At 44.7% G+C, this 14,645-nt stretch overlaps 2 protein-coding genes across 2 annotated transcripts; both read right to left on the bottom strand.

Moving 5' to 3' along the window:
* Positions 1 to 2,227: 2,227 nt before the first annotated feature.
* Positions 2,228 to 8,894, bottom strand: ANAPC7 (anaphase promoting complex subunit 7). The gene is made up of 11 exons (XM_082066051.1): positions 8,662 to 8,894; positions 7,693 to 7,879; positions 7,203 to 7,322; positions 6,494 to 6,605; positions 6,090 to 6,243; positions 5,840 to 5,982; positions 5,487 to 5,604; positions 4,866 to 5,062; positions 4,133 to 4,357; positions 3,556 to 3,706; positions 2,228 to 2,704 (listed from the first exon to the last, which is right to left on the bottom strand). Exons 1-11 carry the CDS (start codon positions 8,760 to 8,762, stop codon positions 2,515 to 2,517), a joined length of 1,698 nt encoding a protein of 565 aa, XP_081922177.1. The 5' UTR covers positions 8,763 to 8,894; the 3' UTR covers positions 2,228 to 2,514.
* A 955-nt stretch (positions 8,895 to 9,849) lies between these two features.
* ARPC3 (actin related protein 2/3 complex subunit 3) lies at positions 9,850 to 14,607 on the bottom strand. The gene is made up of 7 exons (XM_082066253.1): positions 14,482 to 14,607; positions 13,346 to 13,445; positions 12,322 to 12,398; positions 11,975 to 12,043; positions 11,583 to 11,709; positions 11,177 to 11,271; positions 9,850 to 10,368 (listed from the first exon to the last, which is right to left on the bottom strand). Exons 1-7 carry the CDS (start codon positions 14,485 to 14,487, stop codon positions 10,306 to 10,308), a joined length of 537 nt encoding a protein of 178 aa, XP_081922379.1. The 5' UTR covers positions 14,488 to 14,607; the 3' UTR covers positions 9,850 to 10,305.
* Positions 14,608 to 14,645: the final 38 nt, after the last annotated feature.

The raw sequence follows: 14,645 nt of genomic DNA, 5'->3' as shown, positions 1-14,645 counted from the left end.
CACAACCCTTGGATTCCCCAGATCTGCAAATCAGAATCAGAAATGCAGCCGAGATGTCGGGTGTTATCAGACATTGCTGCTAAACTCTGGGATATTAAGTCTTTTAGCCCTTACCCAAGCCTTTGTGAGGTCTGAAGAAAGTCTGTCCCTTCGCATCGCTTCTGTGTCTTTCCTATCGCAAAGCAGGAGAGAATTAAAACTTAACTAATGACATCTGTGATTCAAATTCAAGGATTTCAAGCAAACATGGGCAGCTTCCCCACACAATGGGATGGAAATGGTCTTTTTCCTTGCCTGCAAACCGCTCCACCTTGGGGAGCGTCCACCGAGGGTCTGAAACTGCCTGAACTCCAGTTTTTGGCTTTGCAATCTTTTCTTCTAGGGAGCTCGGCACACAAGTGAGAGAATGAGGTCAGCCGCTCATTAGGGGCTAATTGTGACATTCCCTGGACTAGAATCCCAGTAACTCAATTTGAGAGCACAAGATCTCTGCAAAACCAGAGATCACATTCTAAAATTAGAGCACTAATGAAGGCTCATTAATAGGCAAGAAGAATCCCTGTAGGATTCGGGAGCTCGTGCTAAATACATCTGTCTGTACAATCTCAAATGCGCTCGACATGGACGGTACCTCACCCACTGTACGACTGTGAGCAGGGACGACACATGAGTTACATCCCATCGGGTACTTATTTGCAGCATCTGACCAAATTGTCATTTTCAATAAGGAGCCACGTTCTCAGCAAAACAAAGCGGTGAGGACACAGCTGTTTCACAGCTCTCGTACGTTGATCGGAGGTGTCCCGGGGCTGGTTTGCTAAAGCCACACGTAAGCGCACTGATGTTTTCTTTGCTCATTGTGGAGCCGTTTCCCCTCAGTGCTAAAAGGAAAGATTATCAGATGATCTACAAACACACGACAGGATGGTTTGAGTGAAACTGTGTTCTCCGGTTTCCTTCTCTGTGTAAGTGTTTCAGTGATTTCCATCTGCCATTAACGACCTATTTAAAGCAATTATTAGAACAGCTGAGCAGCTCACAAAATATACATCACGTACCTCATATATTTCTCTAATTGAAATTAAACATGTCCTTTCTTTAGTTTAATACCGTCAAGAACCCCGGTCTTCTATCCATGACAGGTTTGAATACAACCAGAAAGGTGATGGAGCCACTGGCTTTCAGACACAGAACACAATCTGATCAATGCTCCAGTGTGAGGAGAAAACAACTCTTTTTTAAAGATGCTTTGAATTTGCTTGCACATGTATATTTCTTTCCTTCTTTTATGAAAGACACGCAATGAGCTGAAATCTGCAAAAACAATTGTGGTTTAGCCATGGTTTACTACTAGATTTAAGTTATGGTTGGACTTGGTGATCTCATGGGTCTCTCCCAACCAAAACGCTTCTATGATTCTATGTCTATTGCTACTATCTTCCAGATTTATTGAGATTAAAAGCCTTTGGTAAATACTCCAGTTTTCTTCCAACATGATTTATAGCACTTAATATTGTATGGCTCTGTTTGATGAATGGGGCTCCCCTAAAACACCCTGAAAGCAAAGTAAATGTAAGGCAGATAAACTTATTTTTAAAAAAAGATAGACACATATTTTAAAAACGCATTCTAAAAAGCACGGCAAAAATAAGCAAGCATTTTGATATATGTCCAGTGGCTAAAAACCTTTGTAGCCGCAGATACCCTTTTGAATCAGCTTTCCAATGCAAAATAATACCAAAACAATGCAATAATGCCCGAGCTCCGAACAGCAGGGTGGAGGGGGCGGAGCCACGGCGGAGGGGGCGGGGCTCCGCTCCGGGGCGGCAGGTGGGCACTGCCGGGGGCGTGGCCACGGGCCCCCGAGGGCGTGGCCACGGGCCCCCGAGGGCGTGGCCACGGGCCCCCGAGGGCGTGGCCACGGGCCCCCGAGGGCGTGGCCACGGGCCCCCGAGGGCGTGGCCACGGGCCCCCGAGGGCGTGGCCACGGGCGGCGGCAGTCCGAGCTTTTCCGGCAGACCCTGAAGTTGTCGGTTCTTTTCCGCCTTTGTTGCAAAGATGAAAACTCGACTCCAACCTGGGCCACTCTGCACCGTTTCAGCCCCTTCCTCCCCTCACCCCCAGAGACCATCATGTTCCCATTGCTACTGAGCACATGGGAAGAACAATAAAGCCTCAAAAATAACTTATAGAAATCTGGACCACATCAAGGGAATTGTGGTGGTAGCAGGAGCAAGAACAGTCGGTAAAGGCTTTAATCAGAGGATTGCAGGAGAAATATCATCCACAACAGGAACACTCATGCACTGCAAGGCCTTGGGCCAGATCATGTTCTTCCCTCTCTTCTCCCATTGCTCAGCTGCACCCTTGCCCTTGGTTTCGAAGTCTATTTACAAAAAAACAAACACCAACAAAGACCTTTGTTACTGCAAAAGTCATAGTTTATGTGCTCCAAAGCAGAGCAGCCCCAGGGGGGTGTTCAAATGCCCACACGAGTGGCAGGAGGAGCGGCTGTCACTGCATGCCGAACCACTGCTCCTGGTCTGCCCACTGCGCCGCTTCGCTGTCACTGCCTTCCAGGTCCCCCTCCTCCCCGCTGCCCTCCATGTCATCCACGTCTTCTTCCTGGGTTGCATCCGTGGGACTTTCCTCTTTTTCCATCTTCTGCATTCCTTCGAGCGACTTCTGATCATTTGGATCCAAACTGAGGAAAGTAAGAAAGCATTGCCTTAAACCTTTTTTTTCCCTTATATTAGTGACATTGTCATAAAACACACACACACACAACCACAATAGAAAACCAAAAAACAAACCAACAACAACCAAAGCCCCCTCATCTTGTTGCCTGCACTTGCTGTTTAACATCAAGAAGTTCAGTTTAGTAGATCATGCAACTTCACTTCAGGCTGACTAACACTGAGTATTAAATCTTCATAGAAAACTATTTTGATCCCCAAGAATGTGCTTAACATCACACTCTTCCAGGCAATTCTAATTCTAGAGTAACATGAAAGCAGTACAAATGTAAATGACTATGACTAAATATATTGTATGCAAGGACAAAAAAGCTAACCCATTTAAGCTACATAAGCTTATGGTAGACATAATGTGCTAGATTTAAGGTAAATTTATTAAAATGAAAACACGGTAACACCCCAAGATAACATTCAGGTTATGTTAAATTGAATCACGCTATTAAAATTTACTTAATAGTTCATTTTTATAGAGCACCTTTAAGTCTAAAGGAATGGATCTTATTGTGCCTGACTATATAATAATGAGAAATAAATCCATGCCTTACTCCTTTCGTCAGTCAAGGAATCGCACACCTAGTGACATGCTCAGCATCAGTGCAGACCTTAGATTTTGCACTTCTCAGTTCAAAGCCTTATGGCCAAGTAACTCACTAACAGGACATCAATTGTTTAAGAGAAAAAAAAATGTAAAGCTACTTCTGCTTATGTCCTAATCAATTAGAGGCTCAACTTTTTACTTTTAGTCAAGTTGGTGATTGTTTCTTTTAACTACACTGCAATTGCAGAGCCTTTGCTTTACCTCAGGGCGATGCTGTACTGGTCCATGGCTTCCTGGTACTCATTGACAGCCACCAGGAAGTCTCCCAGGATGCGGTGCAGAACACAGTCGCTCTGATTAGCCAGCGCGTTCCTCAGCAAAGCAATTCCATCCTCGTACTTCTGTTCTCTACCTGTTTATATACAAAGCTATGGTTTTAGTTAATACTTTACATAAGTCTATTAAAAGTCAGAGTGTACACAAAGAGCCATCACCACACCTGACTATTTCTTCCTTCAGAACTGCCAGCGTGGGGGACAGTAGCAAGATACTTTTTGCAAGATTAACTCTAAACGATGGGTTTTATTGCAATAAGGGCAACGCTCAGGATTACATATCCTTTGAAGTCAAAACATCTTGTTTGCAATTGTTTTAAGTGCTGGTTTAATATCCACTGCTAGATGGAATTAATTCCTGTGATTTTTTCCTTCAGGATAGAACTGATAAATCCCTGGGCTGTAACATTCTTCACATCAATGAGGCTGCAGAACACTCTTCCATGTAAAACATTACACTTTAAATAAGTCAACATGGGGGGGAAAAAAACAAAGGAACTTACTAAGAAGTTCTGCTTTCTTCACCACAGCTTTAATGTAATCAGGCCTTTGCATTAGTGCTTTGTCCAGTAACGTTTTTGCTTTTTCCTGCGTGACTGGCTCTTCGAGACAGACTGTTGCTAACAGAGTGAGTGTCTGCGCATTTGCTCCCAGAGTTTTATACACGTTATTTGCCATCACCATGGCTTCACGGATACTGTTGGATGCCAGGTAACATTCGATGAGACCTGATGACATAAAAAAAGACAACAATTCAGTTTTTGAGTGAGCGCTACAGACAATCAACTCCTCCTCAATCATCTGCACTTCATAGCGACCAAACTCCAAACATCTGACACTCCAATTAGCAAATACAAATTGCAAAATATGTCAAAGAAACTCGCGGATAGGGAAACTTGGACACAAATATTAAAATGGCACAGGGTTCTACACAAAACCTAAGAAAAAGGCAGGAGGTGGACGACCATCTCCCAGGACCAACATCTGACAAAAGACTAAGGTGTGACAGGTTACGGATTTCTCCGGTAATTGCAAGTGAAACAAAAACTATTAAAACAAACATAAACCTGCATTACAGTATTTCTAAGTCCATGCTTTTCACATTAGCAGGGAATCCACAGCACTGCGCCCACCACACAGCACCAGATATGGAACGGGAATAGCCAAGAAAATCAGATTAGCACTCTCCATTTTGCATAAATGAACAAGTAGAAAACAAACCAAAATTTCACTCACCTTCATAGCAATCCAGCCTGCAAGGCGCAAGACGAATTGCTTCACGAAAATGTATAATTGCTTCCTGGACGCGGCCCATGTTCCTGAGGGCAGCTCCTTTCAGCAGGAGAGCTTGAACACTGTTACTATTCAGCTGGATAGCTTTGGCTCCTAAATATAAGGCACGAGAGTATCGTTTACTGTAGAAACTATGACACCTATGGAAAGACAAGAGGGATTGTAAACATACTGCCTGTGCACATTCATTGAGGTTTAACAGCAGAAGGAAGAGAAGAAGAAGAAAAAAAAATTACAGACAACTGTTAACTCTTGAATTTGAAGTTAAGAATATATATTCAGGGAAAAAAACTTTGTCAGGAGTTTAAAGAAAAAAGCAGTGTAAATGTTAACTTTTACAGCTATTTAATATATCATTGTTGTTGCACAGGGGTGGTAACTAGTAGGTTTAAACACACAGAAAACAACCAAAAGAGATATTTTTGGATAGCTAATTTAAGTTACCCAAAGAACAGGATAAGATAGAAAAGCACCTTCTGAACAAAAAAGCTGAATCCACTGTGTCGACTGTAATCCACCATGTGCAGAAAGAATTGAGGTAAGAAAGGAAAGAAAACAACTTACCCAGATACCACCCAGGGTTCTGCATGTTGGTCAGAAATATTGAAGAGACGGCAGCCCAAGTTCTCTACGTCCTCTAGTCGACCTTCACGTGCCAATAAATAACCATATACATCCATTCCTAATGTGAAACATGCGGAGATCAGTCATCAAGAAATGGCAAAGTCATTCACAACAGCAAAAAAAAAATCCACAAACACCTACTTTAAACAGTGTAAGTACCAGTAACTATTCAAGATACACAGCTTCTGGATGTGAATTCTGAACTGAAAGGCAGGTACAATACGCAATATTCCACTCTAATGTCACTCATCAGATCATTATACCGGCTAAACTTTCTTTTAGAATTTACTCACCTTTTATTAGGTAAGGATCCAGCATTTGTGCTTGTTCAAATTTCAGAATAGAGTTTTTATTATCTCCAGCTCTGAAATACAGGTCTGCTAAGCTCCCCAGCAAGTCTACGTTATCCCTCAGCAATGACTTTTTCTCTAAAGAGCTTTAAGAGAAAAAAAGTCCCTGTTATTTGTATAATGCCACTTTAAATAGAATTACATATAAATGTTAATATATTATTTGATTACACTATCCTCTTTGAACTCTTACCAAATGGTATTTATTGCTCTTGTGTTATCTCCAGTATGCACAAAAGCGTATGCCTTGATCCACATGGAAAGCCAGTCCAGGTTGGGAATACTCTGAATTATGTTGATGGTCATAGAGGCCACTTCTGCACCTTTCACCGACAGCGAGAGCAAACCTATTCAGAACAGTAAACACATCCAGTTCAGCCACCATAAACTGCTTTTTATGCAAATTAATTGTCTGAAGACCAGAAACTTCATCCCTTGACAAGCATAAACAAGCAGCTTGTTACAGCGTTTTTTATAATTTGCATAATGTAGCTGTTACATATTACATGCAAGTAAAAGACAGTTACCTACTCCCACACATAATTCAAATTGTAATACTGTTTAATACTGGAACACTTACAGTGTGCAGATACCTACCTAGTATGGCATCAAGCGCTAATGGGCACTGCCTCAGCACTTCTTTGTAGCTCGTTACAGATGAGCGTTCTTGACCCGCCTTCTTGTACAGATTTGCCAACATCATATTGATCTACAAGTGACAGAAATGTTGGGAGAGTCAAGTGTGAGAAAGGAGAAAGCGTCACTGGGAAAGGTCACAACTTTGTCTTAAGGAACACCTGCCTCCTGTTCTGGGCAGAGACAAAAATCACCTGCCCTTCTTCTGAGAACACTGTGATGTATCATATAGTATAAAATCAAAACTGTTGCTTCTCTCTGAGCCCAAAGATAAAATTTACATTCTTTTGTATTTGCACAGTGCATCTTGAAATCTCAGTGCTGTGCATATACAAAGCCAGAAGATGGGCAAGTGGTTATATACAATGCCAAGAAGGACCCATATATCCCTTACACAACTTTCTTTCAGTTGACCTCTCCACAGCAATGGGATTCTTGGAGAGAATCGGCTTTGGAAGGCAGAGAAAGTTTCCACTCAGCTTCTCAATGAAGTCACGATTGACGAAAAAACAGAAATTATTTGAGCTCTACACAACATAAGCAGCTGGTTTCTGCTACAATATACAATGTCATTATACCTACAGGCTACATTCTCTTTTTACCAGACGCTGGGCTGTAGGTCCAAGATGTGCTGACAAAGCACTTGTGACAAAAGTCTGCCAGAACTCACCTTTGGGGTCCTCTGTCTGGAAGGAATCCCATCAAGAATAGCAATGGCATCTTTATCTTGCTTTAGCATTGTGTAACATTCAGCCATTTTATATTTCACTTCAATTTCAGATGGTAAACACTGCAATAAAATACAAACTTTAAACTACAATGTTGTTTTAGTCAAGCGAAAACAATGGATAATGTTTCCTTGTTAAATTCTTACACTATGCTGAACAAATCTAGTGCAACAAAGTTAACAAAGCAAACTACTGCCAGCTCATATCGATCCTATCTTCAAGCAAAGAGCATGAACAAAAAAATCCCATGTTTGAGACTATACTAAGTTATTCATTAGAAAACACACTGGTATTTTCAAAATAAATTAGCTTAAAAAGTCAGGTTTATTGGACATTATAAATCCACAATTAAACGCTATAATATTGAGTCAGCAACATTAATTGTACGGGGGAACGTGATCATGTTATGTGCACGAGTCAATTTTTAAATACCTGGCTTTGGGGAGTTGAGGCAGCATTCCCAGTAGAAGGTCTTACTTTTGAAGTTTTACTTAGTGCTTTTTTCTGCTGCAAGGCCATTGTATACTTACTGACAGCATTTCTATATTCTTTATCATGGAAGAGAGAGTCTGCATGATACACAAGGAGCTGGTATTTCTGAGATGGTGAAAACAGTTCCCTAAAAGAAATGTAAATACAGAGGCTGAGATCGGCTAACTGCAGAAGGACAAAAACCTCACAACTCCAAAGTATTTGTAGCTTTGGTTTGTCTGGCTTCAACTTCCAATTGCTGCTTCGCTAGTACATCGCGAGGACCCCTGGGTAGCAGGTACCAGCACCTGACAAAGGGATTATCTCACCAACTTCTTTTATCTCTACACAAACAAATGCAATATCCGCTCCAACACCTCTTCAGTAACAACAGCTTCTGTTCAGCTGCTTGGCCACTGCTGCCTCCATCCTCCCCATCACAAACCACATGTTGTCAACATCTATTAAAGCACATTTTGTTTGAACGGACTCGAGCTTACAAGGTAACCCAGTTCCTTGTATAACTATGCTGGTCCTAATCCACATTCCTACATTTTGCAACCCCCCTTCCTAACACTGCCCGTGTGTTTGCAGAAGTGATAAGAGTCAGGGTATCGCAATGGGATTCTGGCTTCAATTAGTACCTCAAAACCCAGCCAAAGAAGAGCTGTGACCTGCACAGAGCATCCTGGGAAGGAGAAAATCACCCCAGCTCCACCAGGCCGCTCACGCCGAACCCCTCGGTGCTGACAGAGCTTCACCCCCGGGCCGGGGCCGGGACCGGGACCCGCACGGCACGGCCCGGCAGCAGGGGCAGCTGCACAGGCGGGCCTTGCTCCCTCCCGGTCCGTAACACACCCTCCGGCCCCCTGCGAGCTCCGCCTGGCGAGCTCCCCCCTCAGCCCTGTCAGCCCCCGGGCGGCCACTCACGGGTTGTTCCCGCTCATCGTGAGGAGCAGCCCGCTGAGGAGCCGCACGTTGGAGTGGAGCCCGGCGGCCGCCATCTCCCGTACGTGCTCCACCACGCTCATGCTGGCGGCGGGGAGGCGCGGGGCGGGAGGGACGGGCGGCGAACAGGAAGCGAACGGCGAGCGGGGAGCGAGCGGCGCCGCCGGCCGCCGCCACTCCGAAATGGCGCCACCGGGGGGACCTCGCACGCCGCCGCCTGCAGGCGTCCGCCACACTGCCTCCATGGCGGGCGCGCGGCCCGGCAGGCGCGCGGTAGGGCAGCCCGAACGGGGTGCGCGCCGCGCGAGGTCCCCGGCAGCTTCGCGCCTGCGCAGTGACGGGTGCCGGCCGCCTCAGCCGCTCGGCGGGAGGGGGCTCGGTTTCTTTGACAGGGTTTGAGGACTCATTTTCCGCCTCAGTGTCGTTTTATGGAAGAGATGTACTCTCTGTGTCTGCACCTCTCTTGAGTCTGGCCCTTTTTCTCCTGTGACCATTATCTGCTGGTTGTGGCAGCTAAACCTGACTGAAGTATCGGGGACAGCGAAGCTCCTGCCCATAAAAATAGGTAACTGAGGTGAAAGACTCTTCAAAACCTACCTTTCGTCTGGGCCACAGCCAGGGGAAATGCCTCACAAGGCAGAGACCGAGAGTTGAACCATAACCTTTTTTTTTTTTCCCCTCTTTATTACAAAAAGAATGCAGAACACAGCTATCATATTATTACTCTAAATGAATTCAGTAGGAGCTTTCAGTTTGAATGTGCCATCACTGGTGCTTGGAGAGGAATTCACCTCTTGACAGACTAACGCACCATCGCCAGCACGGGGCTTCAAACAAAAAGCGCGTTGGTGCTGGATGGTGACAACAAAACAAGGATTGCTACAAAGAGAGAACTTGGAATAAACCCAATTTGGACTGCGGTGCCGTTACCGGCTGTGTCACCCTCCAGAGGCATTTCAGTGCGATGGGGCGCTGCTTTGTGAAGGCAGGCTGGCTAAACCAGGTATGTTGCTGCAAACTACAGCCACTATATAAATCACATGTTTTAAGTGCGAATGATTCACTTCCTACTGATAGCCACTACACAATAATGATGGTCTTGTCACAAAAACAACGCCAAAAGTCTCATTTTTTTGAAGGCTGTCCATAAGACATAAAGCAGTTACCACATTAATTACAAGCTAAGTTTATTGAAAACAAGGTAAAAATCACAGCACTTAACAACACAGCGTGACGGGTCCGTTTTCCATGGACACACAAAACTGAGACTCCAGCCAGTAGAGCAATTAGGCAGCTCCCTCTGCCCCACAGGCACGGCCGTTTCTTCTCTTTAAATACAAGCCCTGTTTTAAATACTAGCTGTAGCCACCAATAACAAAGCAGCTTGCATCTGAAACAGCATGCTAGAAATTACTTATTAAGCACCAGCTTAATAATATTTGCTTACACTAAAATTATCTTTTTACTCTCCCTCCCTTTACCCCTCATTGCCTGGTTTGTATGGTTTGGGTTTTTTTCTTCCTAAGCACTTAATTCTTCATTGGTACAAAATGTATCCAAAACAAAGGCAAAACACTTTATACACCTTGCTGTGGAAATGTTTAATGTTGTTGCTGCTTTGCCTCTTCACTGGCCAGGACCCGACAGACTCTTGTTCATGAACTGTCTCTTCACAAAGCAGATCCACCACTGCACAAGGAAGTATAAAATCAGAAATTATGTAAAAACAGTTCCCATGAGATAAACAAAATAGTGACCTCAAGGTATTCAACCCCTGACAAATAAATGTTAAGGTTCTGGTTTTGCATGTAATGTTTTCCACACTGATTTCTACTGGAATTTAGAACAAGAGGACAGGAATGGACCCAATGAATTTATAATATAGGACTCTGAATTAAAGTGTAACATTCTGCTTTCTATTATTTCAATACTTTTTTACTGTTTATTCCAATATAACTCTAAACAAGGGATAGATCAGAAAGCTATGACTTTGAAAAGAAATTAGCCTAAATAATTACAATATTAAATGCAGTCACATTTGCACATGAAACATCTTAACACTCAGGTGATTCATGCATTGATTAGCTATTTTTTTTTAATCTGGATATGGCACAGAATGGTCTACTTCAAAGAAACTATCAAATCAGAACCACCCGGGAAGATAAACAGCATCACTCGTGCGTTTGAATTTCCATTTGAAAACCTGGCCAACAGCAGATGTGCAATACTTTGAAGAGTTGAACCAGACACCACTTATTACTGCCCTGCTTTTTAGAGTAACCCAAATTGGCATTGGCTGCCTTACCACATTACAGATTAAATTTATTGATAACTTGCAGCCTGCTCTTCCCTCACCTTGTACAACCAGAGAAGCTTGTGCCAAAGTTACCCACACCTGATCCCTCACCCCATCATCTCACTTCTCCCCACACATTTCTGAAAAAAAAACCACACCAAGCCTCTCATTAAATCCACGATGATGACACTGAACTCTTACCTTACTAGGCTTGTCGCTCTGCGGATCAAATACTTTTTCACAAAGGCGCAGACCAGTTTCTTGCCGCAGCTGCTGCAGGTAGGCCCTCATCACCTCTGAAACACAGTGCAGGAAAGAACGCGGTAAACTGAGGCAGCGCCAAACCAAGCTGAATTTCGCAGCAAAGTGTTTATGTGATTTCGTTGATGCAAAAGGCACATTCAGACGCCTGTCAATTTGTTGTGTTGGATCTAAGGATCCAGGGGAGTCACTAGGCCCCTGAGGTCAGAAAATCCAGCCTCTGCTGGAAGACAGAACTGCAGATTTAGGAGACTGTGTTTTACAGGTAATTTTTCTAGCTGCAGTCACAAAAATGCAGCCAGTGTGAAGCCAAGGAAGCCTTCAGAGGTCCTGGATTAGCCCTTACCTTCCTCCTGCTTGTTGCCAGGTTTGGCGTAAATGGCGTTAAGCGGGAAGCCGGGCTCCCCAGGGATTGGGAAGTTGGTGATTCCCAGGGTGTACATTTCCTTCTCTCCTTGGCCTTTGGAGTTACACTGGAAGAACCACGCAAACAGTGGATTAGCAGTTAGCTGGTGGAGCATTAAACCCAAATATTTTACCAATCTGTAACGCATAAAAACTCATCACAACATCTCTTTGGAGATCCACAGCTTCGGATATCTGTGGCTCTGACAACTGGGACTGGGTTGAACAGGATTATTTATGCCACTGGGACGAGAATATCGGCAAACGCCTTCCTGAGTGCAATCCCCAGAACAGACTCCGTTTCCCTCCTGCACAGAAATTAACTTTTCTTACCTTTTGCAGCTTTTTCAGGCACTCAGAAATGTAGAGGGTTATGTAGATCAGCGTTCTGTCGGCCTCGTTCTGCAAAACAAGACAAGCGGAGCACCCAGCCACTCTTAGATTAAGGGAGACTTTCTGGAACTGATAAAAGCTTGAAACAGGAATGAGTTCAAGCCATGTTGGCCTACAGTTCCCTTATGAGAGAGAGATTTACAATTCATGACATTTACCAAACTCTAAAAATTAGGTGGAATGAGAGTTTTTGTTCCTTAGTAGAATTATTTAATTGAAAATAAATGTATATTCACAGTACCAACCCTCCAAACAACTACTATATGCACAATATCTCAAAAAATTACCTTAATTTCATAATTTTTGAAGAAAACATTAGCTTTGAAGTAGTAGATGGCTTCATCTATAATATCTGTGTCCTTAGCTAACAAAAGAGAAACACGGAGTTAAAGACTGCACCATTATAGTACATTTGATCATAACTTTTACTCATTGAAATACATAAATAAGGATAATTGCAAAGGCAAAACCTTGGTATTTGCAAAAAGCAGAAGACAGCACTATGTAACAGAAAACAGTCGTTGCTGTGTGTAACACTGGTGAGCTCAGACCGTAATATTTAAGCTTCCTACTCTTAGCTGGAACTTTAACTCCCTCCTTCTGACTTCACAAACGGCAGCAATTCAGCAGTTCCCCACTTTTCTATCAGTTGAGTAACTCAGCAGAGTTTTAACAGCGTAAAAGTCTTCTCAGGACACAAAAATATTTTTGAAGAAAGCATAACAACACGATCACACAAATTTCATTGTCCTCTTCAAAAAGAGGGAGGGTGAGCAGAACACATAGCGCCAAGCTTACTTGTGACCTTCACCTGCTTTTGCCACCAGCCAAGACTACTTAAATCCAGAAAAATTTCCTTTATATTTCTGAAACTGAACAGCCACGCTACGCTGTTTTCTAATTTCTGAAGCCCCCCGCCCTAAAGCTCTGACTAACGTACTGCTCGTCCTTCAGCCGCGGCCCCAAAGCCTGAGTTCTCTGTAGCGAAACCTCCACTTCCTCTGAGAGCAGAGGGTTCGCACCGCCACATCCTCCCCAGAACAGCCAGACAGGAGGAACCACGAGCACAGTAACCGTAGGCTTTAAATACTGAAACAACTGATTTGAGCACAGCGCATATTTATCTGTGCATAATTATTTTCTAGGATTTGCACAGCTTCAGTATTTGAAACCTTTTTTTCCTCCTCTATAAACTGCAAAGCATTGCATTTCCAACCCTCTCGTCGCTCTTGCTAGGGCTGGCTTAGAGCAAACTGTCAGATAACAACGAGCAATATGCAGACAGGTTTTCAGAGATTCTTACAAACTTACTTTCCCGAGGTGCTGGGCCTTTGAACTGGCTCCTGATGGGTAACAGCGCCATGTTCCCAATTAGCTTGGTGTCGGAGTCCATTAAAGTTGAGTGGTAAGCCTACAGATGGGTGGAAGGCTGGTTATTAATGCTACTGAAAATAGACATTTCCACATCCGATCATATCTCCCCCATGTCTTCATCAAACAGGAGTCAGGCTCCGGTTCATTTGTGATTTTTCCAGCAATTTTTCCTTGTACGGATAATTGCTGTTTTCTAATCAGGCCTGGATCTCAGGGTCATTCTGGTGAAGGCTGGAAAGGCATCATCACTAGTACCATTTAGGTTGTGGTGCTGGGAGAGAGGGTAGAACTGGTGCAGCTGGTCTGCGGGTGCTGCTGCATCTCCGGGCTGCCCAACCCCATCCTGCCCAAGCTGGGGTATTGCAGAGTTCATCGGTCATTAAAAAAAGATTATATTTTATTTCCATGTCTAGCTAATATTAGATAATAATAAATAAAGCCAGGCTTAACACATATCCACACACTCAAAAAAAGACTTTTCTGTGCAGTATAAAACTGGTCAAAGTGGAAAACAACAACAACAGGCAAACAAAACAAACCTTTCTGCATATGGCAGGTTTTTCCTGACAAACTGATTTTTAACAACTGATGAGTTTAGTTTTAGGCACTTCTGTGCCAGGCCCCTGGGCAGCCTTCGCCTCCTCACAGCCGCGGTTTTGCAGGGGATGCAGGTGGGGGGGAATTAAGCATCCCCAGGCAGAAAAGCAGCTTATTTCCACCCAAGGAAGGTGATGTGACCGAAACCAGAGCACAGCCCAGCTCTCACCCCCCTCTCCCTCGCTGGAGCTGCGGGAGGATCCCAGGAGGGGGAGGAGGAAGAAGGGGAGGAGGAGGAAGATGAAGAGGTACAAAAAGAAGAGGAGGAGGAGGGCGCTGGCCTCGCAGCAGCCTCCTTAAACACCAATTCCCTTCTCTCAGCTGGGCTCCCCGCAGCTCCAGCCCCTTTCCTCCCCCGCGGCCAGACCCCGGCAGCAGCCGAGCCCCTTCGCCCGGCCCGGGGCCGCCCCCGCCCGCTCCGGGCTGTCCCCCCAGCCCTCCCTCCTCCCCTCCCGCCCCGGGCGCGGAGCCCATACCGGCATGGCGAAGGGCAGGAGGCGGCTCGGCGGGGCCGGGCGGGGAGCGCAGGGCGGCCGGCAGCGCAGCTTCCTCGTCCGCCTATGCTGCAGGAAATGAGGCAGCAGAGGCGGTGCCAGGAGAGCCCCGCACCGCCCCGGGAAGGTGCTGTGAAACCACGATG

This window comes from Streptopelia decaocto (genome assembly GCF_964273445.1).
Source record: "Streptopelia decaocto genome assembly, chromosome: 15".
NCBI lineage: Eukaryota > Metazoa > Chordata > Aves > Columbiformes > Columbidae > Streptopelia > Streptopelia decaocto.
The sequence above is the reverse complement of the archived record's forward strand: the minus strand, read 5'-3'. Positions and strand labels throughout refer to the sequence as shown.

Coding starts and splice junctions, on each gene's coding strand:
- ANAPC7 (XM_082066051.1), bottom strand. CDS start 8,762: ATGAGCGTGGTGGAGCACGTACGGGAGATGGCGGCCGCCGGGCTCCAC. Junction 5,063..5,486: donor GAACCCTGGGTGGTATCTGG/GTAAGTTGTTTT, acceptor GTCTTTCCATAG/GTGTCATAGTTTCTACAGTA. Junction 4,358..4,865: donor CAGGCTGGATTGCTATGAAG/GTGAGTGAAATT, acceptor TTATGTCATCAG/GTCTCATCGAATGTTACCTG.
- ARPC3 (XM_082066253.1), bottom strand. Junction 12,044..12,321: donor TCAAAAATTATGAAATTAAG/GTAATTTTTTGA, acceptor CTTGTTTTGCAG/AACGAGGCCGACAGAACGCT. Junction 10,369..11,176: donor AGAGCGACAAGCCTAGTAAG/GTAAGAGTTCAG, acceptor TTCCTTGTGCAG/TGGTGGATCTGCTTTGTGAA.